Source organism: Rhinopithecus bieti, unplaced genomic scaffold (genome assembly GCF_001698545.2).
Source record: "Rhinopithecus bieti isolate Rb0 unplaced genomic scaffold, ASM169854v2 scaffold_110, whole genome shotgun sequence".
NCBI classification, from domain to species: domain Eukaryota; kingdom Metazoa; phylum Chordata; class Mammalia; order Primates; family Cercopithecidae; genus Rhinopithecus; species Rhinopithecus bieti.
In genome coordinates this window covers 3,208,790-3,230,410 of record NW_016803311.1, presented here as the reverse complement: position 1 = coordinate 3,230,410, position 21,621 = coordinate 3,208,790, and the positions used below count along the sequence as shown (strand labels likewise).

Here is a 21,621-nt window from a genome sequence, read left to right as displayed (position 1 = left end):
ATAAAATAAAACAAAAAACTAACAAAATCTCTTGGATTCTTCTATCCTTTAGCTCCTGTGCATTTTCTCTCCTTCCCTTTATAATATAATCCTCAAAGGTTTTGTTATTCTAGCTATTTCATGGTTTTCTCCTTTCATTCTCTTTGAACATCTTTTAATTAGATTTTTTTTCTGTCACCATGGCACCCAAATGCCCCTTCTCAAAATCACCAGTGACTTCTGGGTTGCTAAAATCGGTGGTCAATTCTCATTCCTCATCTTACCAGATTTTTTCACAGGTTTGACCTGGGCAATCTCCATTCACTGAGGCGCTCTCTTCCCTTGGCTCCTGGGACAGGACACTTTTCTGTGCTTTTCCTTGCTTCCCTGGCTCCTCAGTCTCTTTTGCTGGTTTTTACTCACATCTCCACATCTTAAAGTTGGAATGGCCCAGGGCTTAGTTCCTGGATAGCATTATTTTTTCTTTATTGAGTCTTTGTTAACTCATCACATCTGTCTCCTTCCTACACTCAAATTTATATTTTCAGTCCTGAAGTCTTCACTGAATCCAAGCCCCTTTGTCTAACTGCCTGCTCAGTATTTGTTATTTAATGGTTTCACAGGAACCTTCAAAGTGTTGGCCCATCCAGACCTGAATTTCTGACATTGCCCCCAAACCAACCTCTCCCATAACCTTTTCCAAGTAATAAATAAAACCTCTGTCTTTCCAATTGCTCAGGCCCCAAATCTTGGTGGGTCTCTAGGCTTCTTTTATTCATTCATAGACAACATCTAAGTCCATCAGCAGATTCTCTCAGCAACACCTTCAAAATAAGTTTTGAATCTGACCACTTTTCATCTCCTGTGTGGTTCCTAGTCTGACCTAAACAAGTATAATCTCTTATCTGGACAGACTCAATGTTCTTTAAACTTGAAGGTGACCATGTAATTTATCGGAAGTGTCCACACGGGAACATTTTTGGGGCAGAAAAGCCTTACCCCAAATCTTAAAGAGGATTACTGCCTTTTAACTAATCCATAAGAAGTGTAAAGTGGTATTGGCTAAGGCAAGAGGGATGTATGGTCATATTACCTAATTGGTTCCCTCCTGTCCTTATCCTTGCCCTGAACAATCTATTATCACCAGAGTGACACAGTGCAACCCATTAGGTTATGCGCCTCTGCTTAAAGCATGCAATGGAGAATCATCTCACTCACAGGAAAGTGTCTTTTCAACGACCCTACATGCTCTGTTCCCTTGCTACCTCTCTGCCCAATTTCTACAACTCTCCACTTTGTTTGTTCCACTCCAGCCACACTGCCTGCTTGCCTTTCCTCGAACTTGCCAGGAACACTACTGCCTCCAGAGCTGTGCACCTGTGGTTCCCTCTGCCTACAGAATCTCATCCCAGGGATCTCTTTGGCTTACTCCCTCATTTCCTTTAGCCTCTGACTCAAACATCCCTTCACAGTGACACTTATTCTACTCCCCACAAAAATAGCACCCATCCCCCATAGCACTTCCTATCCTCTTTTCCTCTTTCACTTTTCTCCATGACACTTATCGCCATTTAACATTCTTATATTTATGTTTATCATCTCCTTTTCTCCATTAGAATGAGAGTTGACATTTTTGTCAGTTTTGTTCATTTCTGTGCGCTCAGAACCAAGAAGAGGGTGTGGCATATAGTAAATGCTAAATAAATATTCAATATTTGCTGATTTACAAGATGAATAACTTTTTTTTTTTAAGTATAAGACCTTAAGCATTTTATCAGCTTCTTTCTAGCTGACTGGTGGCCTACAGATTTCTATATATCTATATCTATATCCGTATTTGAGAGAGTCAGAGAGAAAAAGCCTACTATTCCCCAAATACTTAACATTTCAAAGTATTTTGATTTTTTCCTTGTCCATAGCCAAATTATGTTTTAAAGATTTCTAATCTCTATAAAAGTTTCTATGATTGAGATTAAGAAAATCAAGCCAATGTCCCTAAGATCAAACTCCGAAAGAGGAACAGAAAGTCACAAAAGTGGGTATGAGACTCCTCCCTGTTTTGTGAAATGTTTTAATAGAAAAATGAAGTTTGTAGGAAAAAGACCACACCTCAGTCTAGAAAATAGAAGGAGCAGATGGATAAAAGTACGAAATGACTGTTTCTGGACCAAGACCTAACAATGGATAAAGCGTGTCACATTTCTCTAAACGCCAGCTTGTTCAAATGAGGACACAGTACTGAATTATCTCCAAGAGCTCTACTGGCACTAAAGTTATATGATTCCTTATCTTGAACGTGCTTAAACATGTCTGCGGTCAGGATAAAGCAGAAATTTGATGACAGTGGTGTGCAATTCTGGTTTTTTTGTTTTGTTTTGTTTTCTCTGACCTCCTTAGCTTTTCCTTTCCACTCTCTCTTTCTGATTCTTCCTGCTAAGCTGAATTTCTAACTGCTGGAGTGGTTCTTCCAGACTCAATCCAGGACTTCTCTTTTCTTCTCTATCTTTACTTACTACTTGGTGATTTCATCCAGACACTTCCAAATTTATATGTCCAGCCCAGAATTCTCCCCTGGCCTTCACATCTGCACCAGGATATCCAATAATCATTAAAAAAAATTTTTTTTTGCATCCAAAGAAGAATCCTTAAATGTCCTCCTCCTGTAGTTTTACTAGTCATCTCAATCTCAGTGAATTGCGCCACCATTCGTCCTAGTTGCTCAAGAGTGAAGCCTGGGAGTCATTAATTTCCCTTTCTCTCACTTCCTGTTTCTGCCCTATCAGAACGTTCTGTGGATACAACCTCCAAAAGAGCTCCTGAATTCTGTCCACTTCTCTTCATCTCCATTACAATCACTGTAGTCAAAGTTACTACAGTTACTCTTGCAACCTCTTTGAATTAGAATATTATTTTTAAAGCTGGCACAAATAGCCCCTTAATCAGTTCCCCTACTTTCATTGTTGATACAGTAATCCCTTTCTCATTAAGCAACCAGAGGGATTGTTTTAAATATAAATCGGATTATTTAAGTCCTCTAAATGTCCCTTCATTACTCTGAAAATAATATTCCAACTGCATGCCTTCAAAGACCTATACTCGGGCCTGCCTTTTCCCTCTGCCTGGCATCCTCCTTCTTGGCCTTTTCGTGGCTGGTTCTTCTTGTTATCATCCATGGCTTTCTCAAAGAAAGCTTTGACCACATAGTCATTCTGCACCACATTTCCCTGTTGCAGAGCACTGTACAGCACTTACTACCATCTTCTCCTTCACTAGATCATAAGCTCCTTGTGAACAGAAAGTGAAAGTAGCACTCTGGGTTCATTACCATCACTACTACCACAAGTAGTCTGGCATCTGAGTAGTACTTAGAAGGTTCTCAATATGTATTAGTTAAATGGATTGATGAATGGATATTCTATTACCAGAGAACTATTTGTCACGTGTCCAACACGTCTCATTCTTTTTTTTTTTTTTCCTTTCTTTTTCTTTTTTGTAGACTTATGTAGACTTAGCAAGTCCTCTTAAAGTTGGATCAGGGATCCAGGTTGATTCACTAAGACTAGAAATATGATTGGTTACTGGTTGAAGCCACAGTCATATGCAGACCAATGAGTTCTTGTAAAATGACAAGTCCTAGAGGCAGATTTGATTGATATTTGTAATGACTGACTGCCAAGTGACCTGTCATCACATACCACCAAAGTATCATGAAACTGCTGGCAACCTAAAATTCCTAATGGGATGGTTGGTTCAACATCCTGGGAAAGGCATCATTATTGGTGCATGTCTTTTTGTGGATGTTTATTGATGATACAATATCAAGGATTATTGGCAACTGTTTTGAGGGCTTTCTATCCTTGCACATGACATCTTGGATTAATTTATATGACACTGGACTCATCGGTAGTTTGGTTTCTTTCCATAGAGGCAGGACCTATCCTCCATGACACAGGAGTCATTCAGAGGCATTCTAAAGGGGCCTTTATTACAGATAAATTGCACTGCAGGTTAGTCCAACCTATTTTGGCCCTAGCTTTAACAACGGCATTCTGATTCAAACATGCTCTGAAAAATCTATGTGCCAAAGTTGTATTTTTCCCTAAAGGAGAATGACTATGACTTCTATATATATCAAAATGAATGCTGTGAAGAAACATAAAACAACTAGAATGAAAGTTCTGTTAAAACACACACACACATACACACACACAACCTGCAATTCAGGTACCACTAAAGCAAGATATTATTTCACTTCTCTGAAAGGTGAAACTTGTTCTGATTAAATATTAACTGGCATACTATGTTCTGAGGTCCACAATTTCAATTCATTCAACAGTATCTGTTAAGCAGTTATACGTGTTCAGGCATTGTGTTATACAAAATGGAAAGGGCTTATACGCACAATAACATGATTAGTAGAACAGATCTTTTGACCAAAGGATAAAAACCAACATTGTTTGTTTTCAAGAAAATAAGAAAGGCACATCATATACAGATTGCCTTGTCTACAGAGAGGAATAACATAGAAACAATATTCCATTTGATATTTAAGATACCAATAAGAAAAAGCTTATTGATTCTAAGGGTTATATTAACTAGAAATAATTTCCATGAAAACTCACCTTTCCTTCTTGTAAAGTTTAAAGAAATTTTCCAAGCTGGTTTACATAGTCCATTTTGTTATCAGGGAGACATGGAGACTCCAAACATTTTGATAAGTTTGGGAAACTATCATGGTTTTAACTCACAGTCCTATGTAGATACAATTGTACCAGTTCATGACTTTGACTTGTATTCTTGAAGCACCATAGACTATGATGTCACATAGAAATTTCAGTGAAGTATCCAATAGGCCCACGAAATGCTGCTTTGATAAGACCACCTCTGAACTTAAATTTTAAGGGAGACTGAAAAACCAAATGAGTTGGAGAAAGCTGCTAGGACCTGAGAAACACTTAACAGCTTCCTGTAATAGTAAAGCTTGGAAAAAGGAAGACGTTGGGAATGTGAGCACAGTTTTCAAGTAATTACAGTTACCTGGAAATGAGTTTTTGAATGATCCTTTACACCCACAGAGGACAGAGTTAGAGATAATGGTTGGAATTGGTACACAGGCAACTTTTTTCTTAATAGAAAGATTATGCAAAGTTGGAAGTTGGTGCTCTCCACATTCGTAGAATTTAAGTATAGACCACAAGGGAGGAAGAACTGATTGCCTTCAGTGCAGGAAAGGTAAGAGGCTACCCTTGATCCTCAAATGGAGCACTAGCGCCCCCTTGAGGGTGTTTGGAAGTTTGGAGGAATGTTTATTAGTCACAACAGAGGGAATTAGCTAGCTGTTCTTTTGTGGTCAGGACTTAGAAATGCTAGCTGTCCTGGAATTATTAAGAGGACACCAAATGAAAAATTGTCCCATGTCCCACAACCCACATAACTTTCAAATGTCACACCAGCGAAAATCCACAATTTGTAAATTGCAAGTACTTCACTACATAGTATTGAAAGTTTTTAAAAAGGAATTAAGTAAAATAATTTAGAAGAAAGTTGTCATGAAAAGGCATATTTAAATCAAATTAAGATAGTATTTAAAATTATAAATTATTCAATAATATAATTTTGACTTCCATAGTGTCGAATCAATACATCACATATTTCCAAATTACCTATACGATTTTAAAGTATTTCAGCACAAAAGCTTGGTTTTTGTCATGGCAAATATGAGACAAAGAAATTTAAGACTCAGTGACTTATGCATTGAGTTCTGGAGAAATGCAATTACTGGGTAAATTGAGGAAAGATCGTATTTTTTGCTTTTCAGATTTTCTGAAAGTTTTCTAAAAGTACATCACTGTCAACAATGCTACTTATGGTATTTAAGGTATATAATAAAACAACCATGAATTAGTCGTTACTTACAGCTGCTAATATGAACACATGTAATAACAGAGATGACGTGAGACTGCTATGAACAGATTCAGACGCAAAAATTAGCAGACATCTTAAGAAATGATCTTACTAAATTGCATTGACTATATGGAAAACACTTTTATTACCATTTGATAGACTTAATTTCTGAAATATGGAAATTATAAAATCTCTGCTGTGAAAATTACATATTGAAATTATGCATTTAATTTTGAGTTGCCACTCTTTCAGTCATACTGCCTCTAAAGGTCTACCACACAACTTTGTGTCAATCTATCCTCCATTGTCTGTGGCAGATTTTAGGATACTGTCTTCAAGTTTCCCTATAAGTATCAGAAACTAAATGTATACTGCAATAAATGGTCAATTTTTGAATGTAGAAGATGTGTTTTGTGTTACACAGTCACTTTCCAGTTGTATGTCATACTATAAAGAATTATTTTGACATTACACTACACAAAAAGATCCAGTTCATTTGCAAGAATGTTAAAGTATCTGTTTTTCCTCATCCACAGCCTATTATTTTTCTTGGCATATTATCTTACAGAATGAATTTGGAAGTATTCCTTCCTATTCAACTTTTTTGAAGAGTTTGAGCAGGATTGGCATTAGTTCTTTAAGTGTCTGGTGAAATTCATGGGTCAAGCCATCAGGACCTGGGCTTTCTTTGGTAGGAGACTTTATTATGACTTTCATCTCATTGCTCATTATTGGTTTGTTAAGGTTTTCTCTTTCTTAATGGTTCAATCTCGTTAGGTATGTTCAGGAGTTTATTCATTTCTTCTAGTTTTCCAATTTGTTGGTTTATAGTTGTTCATAGTAGTCTCTAATGATTCTTTGTATTTATGAGGTCTCTTGTTATGTCTACTTTTTTGTTTCTGATTTTATTTCTTTGGGTCTTCTCTCTTTTTTTCTCAATCTAGCCAAAGGTTTGTTGATTTTATCTTTTAAATAACCAACTTTTGTTATGTTGATCTTCTGTATTTATTTTTAGTCTCAATTTCATTTACCTGCTCTGACATTTATATTTTTTTCCTTCTACTAATTTAGTATTTGGTTTGCTTTTGCTTTTTAGTTCCTTCAGGTGCATCATTAGGTTGTGCATTTGAACTTTTTACTTTTTTATATTAAGGGCATTTATTGCTAGAAAATTCCCTCATACTATGGCTTTTGCTATATTCCACAGATTTTGGTATGTTGTATTTTCATTTTCATTTGTCTCAAGAATTTTAAAAATTCTTTTCTTAATTTCTTCATTGACTCATTTGTTGTTCAGGAATGTGTTCAATTCCCATGTGTTTGTGTGTTTTTTGAGGTTTCTCTTGTTATCACTTTCTAGTCTTATTCCATTGTGGTCAGAAAATATACTTGATATGATTTCTACTTTTTGAATTTGTTGGGACTTGTTTTGTGTCCTAAGATATGATATATTCTAGAGAATGTTCCATGTGCAGTTAAAACAATGTGTATTCTCTAGCAGTTGGGTGAAATGTTCTTTAAATGTCTATTAGGCCTATCAGGTCTCATGTGTAGTTTAACTCTGTTGTTTCTTCATTGATATTCTGTTGGATGATCTATATGTTACTGAGAGTGGGGTGGTGAAGTCCCCTACTATCATTGTAATCAAGTCTATCTGTTCCTTTAGATCACTTAATGTTTACTTTATATACTTAGGAGCTCCAGTGTTGGGTGCGTAGACATTTATAGTTGTTATATCCTCTTGCTAAACTGATCTCTTTATCATATAGTAACCCTCTTTGTCTGTTTTTACAATTTTAGATTTGTGGCCTATTTTATCTAACATAAGCATAGCTACATCTGTCTTTTTGCTTGTTTTCCAGTTGCATGGAATATCTTTTTCCACCCCTTCACTTTCAGTCCCTGTGTGTCTTTACAGGTGAAGTGGGTTTCTTAAAGGCAACATATAGTTGGGTCTTATTTTTTTATCCATTCATCCACACTGTGACTTTTAATTGAGAATTGAGGCCATTTACATCCAGTGTTATTACTGCTAAGTACAGATTTACTACTGCCATTTTGTTGCCTGTTTTCAGGTTGTTTTGAGAATCGTCTTTTCCTTTCATTCTTTGTGGTTAAGTGATTATTAAGTGCTATGTATTAATTTGTTGTTTTTTATTTTTAATTCACTGATTATATGATTTTGTGCTGTGGTTACCACAAGGCTTATAAAAAATCTTATAGATATAACAAGTTTATTTATTTATTTACTTATTTTTAAGATGGGGGTCTTGCTCTGTCACACAGGCTGGAGTGCAGCAGTGTTACAATCACAGCTCACTGCAGCCTCAACCTCTGGGCTAAAGTGATCCTCCTGCCTCAGCCTCCCAAGTAGCTGGGACCACAGGCATGTGTCACTATACTCAGCTTTTTTTTTTTTTTTTTTTTAAGTAGAGATGAGGTCTTGAATTCCTGGGCTCAAGCAATTCACCAACCTTGACCTCCCAAAGTGCTGGATTACAGGCATGAGCCACCATGCCTGGCCATAACAAGTTACTTTAAAGAGATGACGAGTTATCTTAGATCATGAGCAAAAGAATAGAAACAAAAGCAAAACCACCACACCCAAAAATTTACCTTTTAACTTCATTTCTCTCCACCCCCCAATTTTGACTTTGTTGCCTCAGTTTACATGCTTTACATTACCTGTCTCTTAACAGGTTGCTGTAGCTATTATTGTTTTTAAAAGGTTTGTCTTTTGGGCTTTATAACAGAGTTATGGATGGATTGTACACCTCAATTACAGTAATAGAACATCGTGGGTTGGTCCATGGATTTAATTTTCCCAAAGGTCTAATACCTTGAAAAGTTTTCTTTTACATGCATCTTTTCTCTCAGATTGAATAACTCTCTTGCATTTCTTGTACGACAGGTCTAGTAGTGGTGAATTCTTTCATCTTTTGTTTTTCTGAGAAATACTTTATCTTTCCTTCATATTTGAAGGACAATTTTGCTGGATACATTATTCTTGGATGGCAGTTTTTTCTTTGAGCACTGTGAAAATGTTCTTCCTCATAGCGTGTACAGTTTGTTGCCAGATGAATTGCAGCTTGTTTACCTGTTATTTGCTCCTTTTCTCTTGATGCTTTCAGGACCTTCTCTTTGTTTTTGACCTTTGAGAGTTTTATTATTATCTGCTTTGGGATGATCTTATTTGAGTGGTATCTGTTTGGTATTCTCAGACCCTCCTGAACCTGGCTAATTATATCTTTCTCACGTTTTGGAATGTTTTCTATTATTATTTCTTTGAGTAAACTTCCTTGCTCAGCTCCCCCTTGAATACTAATAATTCTTATGTTTGATCTTTTAAGGTTTTTTTTGTTGTTGTTGTTGAGACAGAGTCTCGCTCTGTCACCCAGGCTGGAGTGCAGTGGCGCGATCTCAGCTCACTGCAAGCTCCACCTCCCAGGTTTACGCCATTCTCCTGCCTCAGCCTCCTGAGTAGCTGGGACTACAGGTGCCCGCCACCTCGCCCAGCTAGTTTTTTTGTATTTTTTTAGTAGAGACGGGGTTTCACCGGGTTAGCCAGGATGGTCTCGATCTCCTGATCTCGTGATCCACCCGCCTCAGCCTCCCAAAGTGCTGGGATACAGGCATGAGCCACCTTGCCCGGCCTTTTTTATATGTCTTACAGGCAGACTTCACTACTTTCAGTCTTATTTTTCTTTTTGCTCCTCTAATGGTGTATTTTCAAATAGGCTTTGAGCTTCCTGAATCGTTCCTCTCCTTTGTCCATTCTGCTGTGATGAGTTTTTCAGCTCAGCAAACATATTTCCCAGTACCAAGATTCTGTTTGATTAAAAAATTTCTCTGATAAATTTCTGAATTGCTTTTCTGTGTTTTCCTGGACATCACTGATTTTCCTTAAACTGGATTTTGAATTCTTGTTCAGAGAGCTCACAAATCACCATCTTGTTAGGGTCAGTCATTGGATTTTTGCTTTGTCCTTTTCTGGGAGGGGGGTCACAGTTCCCTGTTTGATGTTGTTTCTTATGGGCATAGATCTATGTCTTTGCATTAAAGAATTAACTATTTAGTCCACTTTCCTATGTCTGCCTTGCCTTGTTGTGTCTTTATTGGCTATATTTGCTCAGCAAATCTTTACCACTAGATCACTGCCTACATGTCAGCTCTAGGTGGCACCTTAAATCCAGATTTGCCTTGGCTCTGCCTGTCCTGAGAAGGAAAGGTCTTAAAGGAATTATCCTGGCAGTGTGTCAAAGTTGGCTGGGGGGCTCCTGCCCAAGGGACCTGTGAAATATACCTCCTACAGTATGGTGCTGCTGAACAGCCACTCTGATTTGGTGTCTCCTTTGGCCAAGTTACAGAGCAGAGTTGCTGGGACTGGGAATGGTAGTTCCACCTCACCTCTTTGTTTCTGCCTATCCTCAAGCTATTTCTCCTTTCAGGCAGTCACGATGTTTCCTGTGGCTTAAGGCAAGGACAGATTTCCTGCCAGGGGAACACAACATAGTGGGGAAACTAGTTGACTACCTCAACCTCACTTTTTCCAGTGTAGAAACATGAGTTGGCAGAAGATTTTCTGCACACTTGTTGCCAGGCAGAATCGCGGGGGAGGTGTCATGAATGTGGAAGCCTGATTCTCCTACCATCTGCCCAGAGCTTTTTCACTTCTCTACGGCTCTGGAATCTGTTTCATTCTCGTATTTGAGTTCTGGGTTGTTGCTGGTGAAAATCTCAGAGCTGTATATTTGCTTTTGGTTTTCCGTTGGGTAGAGGGGAGTGAAGCCAGCTTGCTTCTGTGCTGCCATTTATAAACTTTTGGTGTGTTGTCCCTACTTTAATTAAAATTATTTCCATCTTTCTCTCATTATATGACAATATATCTCATCTTTTAGTACTTATCTTAACTCTAGTTTTTATTCTAGGATCTACCTGTTATCTATGCTTGTTTAGTTATTTGTTATTAATTAATTTATGTTAAATTGTTCATTTCTTAGCTTATTTTATACTTCTTATATAAAAGACTAGTGATCTTTTATTTCTTATAACCCCAACTTATTCATTTTAATTATATCCAGGCATCAGGTAATTTCATTATGTCTTTTAGAGTAGTTGTGTCTGAACATATACATAGGGAATCCATATTATTTTATTATAAATTAGTTTCTTTTTGTCTTGATTGTATACTAGAGTTAGGAAACTATATAAACTTTAAAAAATCAATATGTAGATTTTTAAATCCGTTACTATTTAAGATAATAAAGAGGGTATTACGTAATTTTTTTTTGTTTTTTTTGAGACGGAGTCTGGCTCTGTTGCTCAGGCTGGAGTGCAGTGGCCAGATCTCAGCTCACTGCAAGCTCCGCCTCCCGGGTTTATGCCATTCTCCTGCCTCAGCCTCCCGAGTAGCTGGGACTACAGGCGCCTATCACCTCGCCCGGCTAGTTTTTTGTATTTTTTTAGTAGAGATGAGGTTTCACCGTGTTAGCCAGGATGCTCTCGATCTCCTGACTTCGTGATCCGCCCGTCTCGGCCTCCCAAAGTGCTGGGATTACAGGCTTGAGCCACCGCGCCCGGCCTACATAATATTAATATGAAAATAGAATGTTGTCTTATAGGGTTGTGAACACTGCGTTAGATAATCTCTAATGTGCTTCCATCTCCAAAATTCTATGACTACCTGGTTTCTTTAACCTTACCAAGAATAGTGAACACCACCGTTTCCCAGAACAGTATACATCCCACTCACAGAAACTTGTACCAAGTTGAACATACTCTTTTGCTAATACGAATGTCTATTTTCTACTCATAAAAATTAGCCATTTTTCTGTTATTTCATTGAATTGAGGAGCTCTTGCTGAATCAAATGATGCAAACATTAGTTCTCCCAACATGATTATTTCACACCCATCTCTGTGTCCTCTTCTTACCTAGCTTGACAAGGCGGAGCATGGAGGTATTACTTCCTCTTTCAGTACAAGCAGTTACTGAGAGGTTGTAGATGTCGCCTGGAGGCAAGCTGAGAATTGCAGTCATGACATTGCGTGTTACCTGCAAGATCATCAAAATCGAGGGTTTAAACTTTTCGTGAATGAGTCAGTGCACCACCCCAAAAAACTAAAGGACTATAGCAGACACATTCCCTCTCTGTTCTATGCTGCACTCTGCGATTTATTGTATTATAGATACATTATATCTTCTGAAAATTTTATAAATTCCTCAGCTGGGCCCAATGCAAGGTAGCCTTAACAATGCATTATATACATCAGAACAATTTTGTGATTAATTCCCTTTTTTGGAATGGATCTCATTCTGACATTTTCTCATATATTCATAAGAGGTTTTAGAAGAGAAAATTACTGAGTTGCTACTGATACGTACATTCTAAGAAGTTCAAAAGAAACCTACTCATATCTGTAGACGTGTGGCTTCCTACCTAAGGGCCATTGTTATTTCTCATCTTCTCCTACAGCTAGAGGGGACGATATGACCTAGTTCTGATCAGTGGATTGTAAGTAGAAGTCACATGGACAACTTATAGTTCAGTTCATATCCTGTAAGTGCTGGGCTCCCACATCCTCCCTTTTCTTTTCTCCTTCCTACAGGCTGGAACATGGAGGTAATGATGATAAAGGTTCCTCTCTAGAGACAAGGACTATGCATAGTGGCAGATGGAACAGCAAAACAGAATTTGCCTCCCTGGACGACCCCTTAAAGCAGAAGTGCCCGGTTAGTCCTGTGCTTTAATGGGAGAGGTATAAACTTCTATTTTGTTTGAGCCACTCTTCTTTTGTTTGTTTCTTTATTACAGTAGTTTAGTCTGTACCCTAATCAACAAACATCAAAAAGCATATTTTGGAGAAAAGAAATCAGTAGTCCCAAAGTCCCCAAATCTTTAGGTGTTGGTGATATATGGGAAAAAATCGGAAATATGCTAATTGTAGTTTTCTTGAAAATGTTTGGCATCCTGAAGGAAAAGCTGAAATCATAATTCTAAATATAAATGAAATCAATAGTTGCAGCTCTTACAGCTCATTGTTAAAGATTAAATGGTAAGCTCTATGAGAGGAAGAATTTAACTTTTGTTCACTGTCTTATCTCCAGAGCCTAAAACAGACAACTGGCTTGCAAACATTTGATGCGTCAATAAATGATTGCTTAGTGGTTTTCAATAGTTCATAAAACTAAATTTACAGACACCCAATACTGGCATTCAAAGAAACATACACTCTTTTTAATTTTCTTTTTTCCTTCTGCAACAACCATCCAGTGAAGCATTCTAGAATGGGACAAGTCTGTTGTATCATCCCCATATGTCCAACTGATATATAACAGACTGTTGAAATATTCCACAGAAGTGATTTCTGGAGCCACTGGGGCTACAAGGGAGAAACAAGGCACAATTTAGCATAATAGACAGATAAATAAATTACTTACTAGTAGAGCATGAAATCCTACATAGAGTCAACTTAGCGAATTAGAATTCACAGCACACGATAGTCCTGGTAACTTCAGGACCTCTCATTAACAGTGAAGGACGGTGATACAGGATGGTCACTTGTTTTATGGGATCCCACGTCTTGTAAATCTAAGATACAAGACACCCAGACCCATCTGTACCTGAGGATATCAAAGTCTTTTATATAAATTTCACCATTACAAAATTCCTAAAAAGTTCACTTATTTGGGTATATTTGTTACATCAACCAATTAATATTAATAGGCGTCAGTGGAGTTATTATTCAAATAGGATTAAAAAACTTAGAGTCCTGTAAACTAAGTCTCTTTTATTTACTTGCAGCAAAGACGTTTATGGGAATAAAGAACAGTAAGATACAAGGGTAGAAAGATAGAAGATCATAGTACTACAAGTAGGATAGAAGACAAATGTTACTTCCATAAAATAACAAGACGTTATTATTGACAGTGTTCTAGCCCAGTGCTTTGCAGAAAGCAAACACGGCTCTAATAGAATGGGCTGGCCTGAGTACAGTAGACGTCGGAGAGAGGAAAGAAGGGCAAGAAACAAGTTTTTGTTTTGTTTTCTTTTTTTTTTTCTTTTTCTTTTTTTGAGACGCAGTCGCTTGCCTCTTGTCGCCGCCCCCGCGCTGGAGCGGTGCCAGTGGCAGATTTCAAGCTCACTGCAAGCTCCTCCGCCTCCCGGGTTTACGCCATTCTCCTGCCTCAAAGCTAAATTCTAACACTGAGCTTGCTACTTTATCATCTTACACATTTAAATTTTCAAAAATTTAAGCAGGGAATGCCTGTAATCCCTGCATTTCAGGAAGCTGAGGTAGGTGGATCGCTTGAGTCCAGGAGTTGGAGACCAGCCTGGGCCACATAGCAAAACCCCATCTCTACAAAAAATTACAAAATTCAGCCGGGCATGGTGGCACACCCTGTTGTCCTAGCTACTAGGGAGGCTGAGGGGGTAGGACTATTTGAGCCCAGGACGTCCAGGCTGCAGTGAACCATGAGCCTGCCACTGCATTCCAGCCTGGGTGACAGAGTAAGACCCTGTCTCAAAAAAAAAAAAAATTACTTTTAATTTATTTTATTTTATTTTATTTTGAGTCAGGGTCTCACTCTGTCACGCAAGTGGTAGTGCAGTGGCACAATCTCGGCTCACTGCAGCCTCGACCTCCCAGGCTCAAGCATCCCTCCTGCCTCAGCTTACCAAGTAGCTAGGACCACAGGTACCTGTAGCCACATACCCGGCTAATTTTTGTATTTTTTTGTAGAGCCGGGGTCTTTCTATGTTGCCTAGGCTGGTCTCGAACTCCTGGCTCAAGCAATCTGCCCATCTTGGTCTCCCAAAGTGCTGGGATTACAGGCATGAGCTTCTACGCCCAGCCAAAAAGAAAAAAAAAAATTAAAAATTTGCTAACTAGGGAGGAGAATTCATCACAAGCTTTATACTATATAGGCTCTGAAAACATATTTTAAATACTTTTTAAAGTAACTGCTAACTCTGATTATTTTAAAAAACAAATACGCAGTTGAATTTAAATACCATGTGTACGTTGGTTTGAAGACAGTCGGTGTTCCATTCTGAGATACAGCACAATATCAACTAAAATCTTTGGAAAATTTCTATAAAGAATCATTTCTCCTAATATGATGCTAATACTTACAACAAACATTCATAACTAGCTATGCTTTAAAAAATATTCACTGAAGAATTTGTAATATATAAAGTAAAAATGCATTTCTGTTTCATGTGAAATAGGAGTAGCATTTATATAGCATGCTTAGCAATAAAATCTTGAAAGATCAACAATTCATCTAACAACACAAATCTACATAATATTTCAGAATATTCTACTAAAGGAAAATAACCTTGGCTTCTTTATAACCTCCTAATATATTCCAACATATTTCATCATATACAAGAACCTATGCATATATTTCTTCGAAGGATATTGTCTCATGTTCCAATTTTAGTGAGGAAAAGAAACATCTTTAAAATTGCAAACCCAGAAGTATGTATCTTTCCTCTCAACATGTCAGATTTTTATTTCCATGTTGTTGCTTTAAAACCTAGCATATTGCTGGAAGGCCACAAGATGTCACTATTTGTTTATTAATAATTTGGCCCCTCAGCATAATTACTACGATTGAGGGCTAGTCAACTGAATTGCCTAACAAAGATGGTATACTTGAGTGCCTAATAAATCACACCTAATTCAAATATTTTGTTCTTATTTCCTTTTATACCACACAATTTGGAAAATTAAAGCATAGGAGAGTTAAGCATGAGATTCTTATTTGCTTTAAATAAGAAGGTAAAAAACATCACACACATGCGTTTTTACTTTATATATTACAAATTCTTCAGTGAATAATTATTTTTGAAAGCATAGCTAGTTATGAATGTTTGTTATAAGTATTAGCATTATATGAGGCCTGTCGGGGGGTGGAGGGCAAGGGGAGGGAGAGCATTAGGACAAATACCTAATGTATGAGGGGCTTAAAACCTAGATGACAGGTTGATAGGTGCAGCAAACCACCATGGCATATGTATATCTATGTAACAAACCTGCATGTTCTGTACATGCATCCCAGAATTTAAAGTAAAATGTAAAAAAAAGAAGATAAAAAAAAGCCTACTAGAATTTTCAACTGGTTTAAAAAATAAGTATAAACATGATAATAATCTATCATATATATTATAATAGTGACTTACGTTACATGATTTAATTCTCACACATACTGTGAGATATTTGTTATTATTTATTTATTATTATTATACCCATTTTATAGATGTGAGAATTGAGACCATCTCTGTCACTATGCTCAGACAATACCTACAGACTGCTGGTTCGGCATCATTTATTTATTTGACCCAGGAAAAGATAGAAAATCGTCAACATCAATACATTGGAGACAACAGACTGCTTACCAGGTAAGTAGCTTGTTTATTAACCATAGTTTATGAATCCAGGCTTGCTATGTCCATTTAAACTGTTATGAAGTATGCCGAATCCTAGTCAGTTTCCCATCTTGAAAGGCATACTTTAAATCACTCGAGCCAGAAAGCCAAATCCTATTAATATTTCATTTCTTTTGCCCCCCTTAAGAGACAGTGCAAAGACTGTCAAGGTGGTGTGCAATATATTAAGTTTTGCTCTACTACCCAGTTGTCTCCAAGTAGGCTTTAGAGCCTATGTAGCTGACATTTTAGGGGGTTCTACCTGTGAGAAAATAGAAGCCCAGAATCATTAAGATAATTTGCTCAAAGTTTGACAGCTAGAAATGAGCAGTCCCAGGTTGAGATGTTACATCTGGGCTTTTTCCAGACAACTGTCGTGGTGAGAAGGAAAGAGCGTTCTCAGAACGTTTATATCAGTATAGTTAAATTATAAGAATATAAGAATTATTGATACAGTGAAGTTTAATTATAATTAAATATGTGATTATCAATATAGGTAAACGCCTAACACAGCGCTTGCCAAGTAATTGCTATTTTCTCCTTTTTGGGTATTCTTTCACTTTTATGCTCTAATATTACTATTAAAATCTGGAACAAAAGGTGCTCTGGATATTGGCTAGTAGAGAAAAGAGACATGCTTATGGAAGTTAATTGTGTAAGAATTCATAGATGATTGATTTCTTTCTAATTTTTTTCACTGATAAATTTCAACAGAGTTAACTAGATGTCCACTGAGGAAACTGTTTGCCAAAATTATTCTTCTAAGCAGTATTTTTCTCCTCTGTTTTCTCAGGACAACTGTAATTACAACCTTGTCGTTTGATAAAAGTTTCTTGAAACGTCTTAGTTCAAACAACAAAGATTAGTGTTTCTTTGATGAATTTCCCCTTTTCACTGCTATCTCTGACTACTGATGGTGCAACTACATAATTTAAGGTTTCCGAGGATCTAAGACTAATCGTTTTTTAAGTGCTTAAACTTTGTGCCATGTATTTTGCAAAGTAGCTTATATAATAATGAAGTTGTAATAACAGACAACTGATACTATTATCATCCTCATTTTCCACATTAAAAAAAACAGGTTTAGAAACGTTAACGTGCTCAAGGTTATATGTGGTGTGTGGGAGGGTCTATTCAAATCCAGATCTATCTGTCTCTAAACCCTATTTTTTTATTTCCACAATGGACCCTACTGCAGTCAGCCTATGACTTTAAAAATGGCTTAATTAATAAGAAAGTGGGGGCACTCTAACAAATATAATAATCATATAGGTAAAATCCATTGACTGTGCAGTGTGAAGCTGATGGCTGTGCCTGCCATATCTCTATTCTAATCAATCCCAGCTGGGGAGTACATCAAGGTCAGTGCCTCAAAATAAAATAAGTCAATGGTGGTAACTCAGAATAAAAATGGTATTTTGATTTTCAAAGATTATCAACTAAACAAAATAATGAATGATCAGAATCAATATTATCTCCCATGAAACTGATGTTCACCAGTGCTGGGTGAATGACTGGCACTTTCTAGAGATTTGGAACCTTGGTAACTCCTCAGGATAATGCTCCCTCCTCGTGGAACCATTCCCCACACATGCCTCACCTGTTATGAAGCTGATGGTAGAGCTGTCACAGCAGCTCAATTCTGGATCTCCCCACGTCACCATGGTAACCCGGAAGTTGTAGTACCATGCTGGCAGCAGATTAGCTATTCTCTGAATGAGAAAAGCAAGCAAGGAGACAAAAGACTGTGGGAGAAAGTACTATTTTTGGAGTAGAGTTACTTTCATAAAAAATTAATGAGTAATTTTAATTTTCCTTTATATTGTCTTTTTGTAGTTCCTAAATTTACTATAATAAAATATTCTTTCTAGAATGAAATGAGATAGAAAGTAAAATACAAAATATAAATTTTAAAAGTGATTTAAAGATATACAGCCACAGATTTCCAATAGTTGTTTCATTTTGCAATTTCGTAATATTACACACATGAAATAGTGCTTATTTATAAGTGACTGTACATACATTTCTCCCTATTTCTAAGACAAGTAACCTCTCACAACTCGGTGTTTTTTCAAGGTAAACCATGAACAGGAGTCCTTCAGAGTCTTCAACTGGGTAGAGAGCAACTGTGTACTTTGTGAATAGCCCATGGGTAATCTACACTTTTCAAAATTATCTCAATTTCAGAAAGAGCAATTTTTACCTGTTTTCTTAAAAACCATCCTCTAAAAGCCTGACATTAGAGGTATTTAACTGATCTGTGGATGCCATGAAGAGGCATCATTAAAATTAGGCAGTGTCAAACTAACTATTGAATACTAAAGGGAAATCTCTTTGTGTTCCTCCCCAGGATCTGAGAGAAGCAATAAGCACTTGATTGCTCTATTCTGTGCTTAGGAAAAAATGTTGATTAACAAATACATTCAATTAGAGATAACTGCTAGCTTCACACAATTATCTCTTTCCCTCCCTCTCAAAACAAAAGAGAATCTCAAAACCTAAAAGCAAAAACAACGAAAAAACTTTGAAAATAGCCATACCTATCTGATATGGTTTGGCTGTATCCCCACCCAAATCTCATCTTGAATTCCCCACGTGTTGTGGGAGGGAGCTGGTGGAAGGTAACTGAATCATGGGGGCAGGTCTTTTCCGTGCTGTTCTGATGATAGTGAGTAAGTCTCATTAGATCTGATGGTTATTATAAGGGGGCGTTTTCCTGCACAAGCTCTCTCCCTTGGTACCATCCATGTAAGACATGACTTGCTCCTCTTTGCCTTCTGCCATGATTGTGGGGCTTCCCCAGCCACGTGGAACTGTAAACCCTATTAAACCTCCTTCTTTTGTAAATTGCCCAGTCTTGTATATGTCTTTGTCAGCAGCATGAAAATGAACTAATACAGTAAATTGGTACTGAGAGTGGGGTGCTGCTGAGAAGATACCCAAAAATGTGGAAGTGACTTTGGAACTGGGTAACAGGCACAGGTTGGAATAGTCTGGAGGGCTCAGAAGACAGTAAAATGTGGGAAAGTTTGGAACTCCCTAGAGACTTGTTGAATGGCTTTGACCAAAATGCTGATAATGATATGGACAATGAAATCTAGGCTGAGGTGGTCTCAGATAGGGATGAAGAACTTGTTAGGAGCTGGAGCAAAGGGGATTCTTGTTATGTTTTAGCAAAGATACTGGCAGCATTTTGTGCCTCCCTTAGGGATTTTGGAACTTTGAACTTAAGAGAGATGATTTAGGGTATCTGGCAGAATACATTTCTAAGCAGCAAAGCATTCAAGAGGTGACTTGGTGCTGTTAAAGGCTTTCAGTTTTAAAAGGTAAACAGAGCATAAAAGTTAATTTGCAACTTGACAATGTGATAGAAAAGAAAATCCCATTTTCTGAGGAGAAATTCAAGTTAGCTGCAGAAATTTGAATAAATAATGAGGAGCTGAATGTTAATCCCCAAGACAATGGGAAAAATGTCTCCAGGTCAGGTCAGAGGTCTTCATGGAAGCCCCTCCCATCACAGGCCTGGAGGCCTAGGAAGAAAAAGTGGTTTCGCAGCCCAGGCCCAGGGTCCCTGTGCTGTGTGCAGCCTAGAAACTTGATGCCCTGCATCCCAGCCATGGGTGAAAGGGGCCAACGTAGAGATCAGGTGGTGGCTTCAGAGGGTGCAAACCCCAAGCCTTGGCAGCTTCCATGTGGTGTTGAGACTGCGGGTGCACAGGAGTCAAGAATTGAGGTTTGGGAACCTCCACTTAGATTTCAGAAAATGTATGGAAACACTTGGATGCCCAGGCAAAAGTTTGCTGCAGCAGCGCAGGGCCCTCATGGAGAACCTCTGCTAGGGCAATGTAGAAGGGAAACGTGGGGCCAGAGACCCCACACAGAGTCCCTACTGGGGTACTGCCTAGTGGAGCTGTGAGAAGAGGGCCGCCATCCTCCAGACCCCAGAGTGGTAGACCCACTGACAGCTTGCACTGTGCACCTGGAAAAGCTGCAGACACTCAATGCCAGCCTGTGAATGCAGCCAGGAGGGGGGTTATATGCTGCAAAGCCACAGGACTGGAACTGCCCATAGACCATAGGAACGCACCTGTTGCATCAGCATGACCTGGATGTGAGACATAGAGTCAAAGGAGATGATTTTGGAGCTTTGAGATTTGACTGTCCCACTGGATTTTGGAGTTGCATAGGGCCTGTAGCCTCTTTGTTTTGGTCAATGTTTCCCATTTGGAACAGCTGTATCAATGCCTGTACCCCGAATGTATCTAGGAAGTAACTAACTTGGTTTTGATTTTACAGACTCATAGGCGGAAGGGACTTGCCTTGTCTCAGATGAGACTTTTGACTGTGCACTTTCGAGTTAATTAGTAAAGACTTTTCAGGACTGTTGGGAAGGCATGGTTGGTTTTGAAATGTGAGGACATGAGATTTCGGAGGGGCAAGGGGAAGAATAATATGGTTTGGTTGTGTTCCCACCCAAATCTTATCTTGAATTCCCACTTGTTGTGGGAGGGACCTGGTGGGAAGTAACTGAATCATGGGGGCATGTCTTTCCCATGCCGTTGTTGTGATAGTGAGTAAGTCTCATGAGATCTGATGGTTATTATAAGACGGAGTTTTCCTGCACAAGCTCTCTTTGCTTGCTGCCATCTGTGTAAGACGTGACCTGCTGTTCCTTGCCTTCTGTCGTGATTGTGAGGCTTCCCCAGCCACGTGGAACTGTAAGTCCAATTAAACTTCTTTCTTTTGTAAATTGCTCAGTCGTGGGTGTTTCTTTATCAGCAACGTGAAAATGAACTAACACACTATGTGCATTTACAAAATAATCAAATTTATAGATAATTTTTTAAAGATACATTTGGTACATAAAGGCTTGCCTGTTCCCATAGGAAAGAGTGACAGTTGGTTAAGGGAAGATTACCACGGATGCAGTTAAGGAGACAGTTGCTGCTATTTCATAGTAGGTTGTCCACTCTGATGTCATTGTAGCAGGATTGAAATAAAACATTTCAACCACGTATTTTCTGAACACGCCTAAATAAGGTCTGGTCCAGCTCAGAACCACTGCCGTAGGACCCAAGGGATAGAGCATTAAATCCTTTATTCCTGTGGGAACTAAAAAGAAGAGAGGAGGGGGTAGAAACATAAAGTTAAGAAGGAATGTTTACTGTCTTAGCAATGGCCTCAAACTTCTATTTAATGACCCAAATTTTCACTCTTCTGATACAATCCCTTCCTCCCTCCCTCCCTTCCTTCCTTCCTTCCTTCCTTCCTTCCTTCCTTCCTTCCTTGCTTCCTTTCTTCCT

At 38.1% G+C, this 21,621-nt stretch overlaps 1 protein-coding gene and 1 long non-coding RNA gene across 4 annotated transcripts in view; one reads left to right on the top strand and one right to left on the bottom strand.

The window, feature by feature from the left end:
* Positions 1-21,621, bottom strand: part of PTPRO (protein tyrosine phosphatase receptor type O) — a 277,974-nt gene that overhangs the window by 61,876 nt on the left and 194,477 nt on the right. For all 3 annotated transcript variants that reach the window (XM_017873696.1, XM_017873688.1, XM_017873702.1), the window contains exons 9-12: positions 21,237-21,430; positions 17,919-18,030; positions 13,114-13,265; positions 11,817-11,937 (exon numbers count right to left, since the gene is read on the bottom strand). In XM_017873696.1, the coding sequence (XP_017729185.1) occupies positions 11,817-11,937; positions 13,114-13,265; positions 17,919-18,030; positions 21,237-21,430 (579 nt within the window). The remainder of the gene's footprint in view (positions 1-11,816; positions 11,938-13,113; positions 13,266-17,918; positions 18,031-21,236; positions 21,431-21,621) is intronic.
* LOC108530684 (uncharacterized) overlaps positions 1-21,621 on the top strand; it is a 92,987-nt gene that overhangs the window by 45,190 nt on the left and 26,176 nt on the right. Inside the window, exons 2-3 of the long non-coding RNA XR_001885925.1 lie at positions 12,492-12,641; positions 16,150-16,291. This is a non-coding gene — a long non-coding RNA (uncharacterized LOC108530684). The remainder of the gene's footprint in view (positions 1-12,491; positions 12,642-16,149; positions 16,292-21,621) is intronic.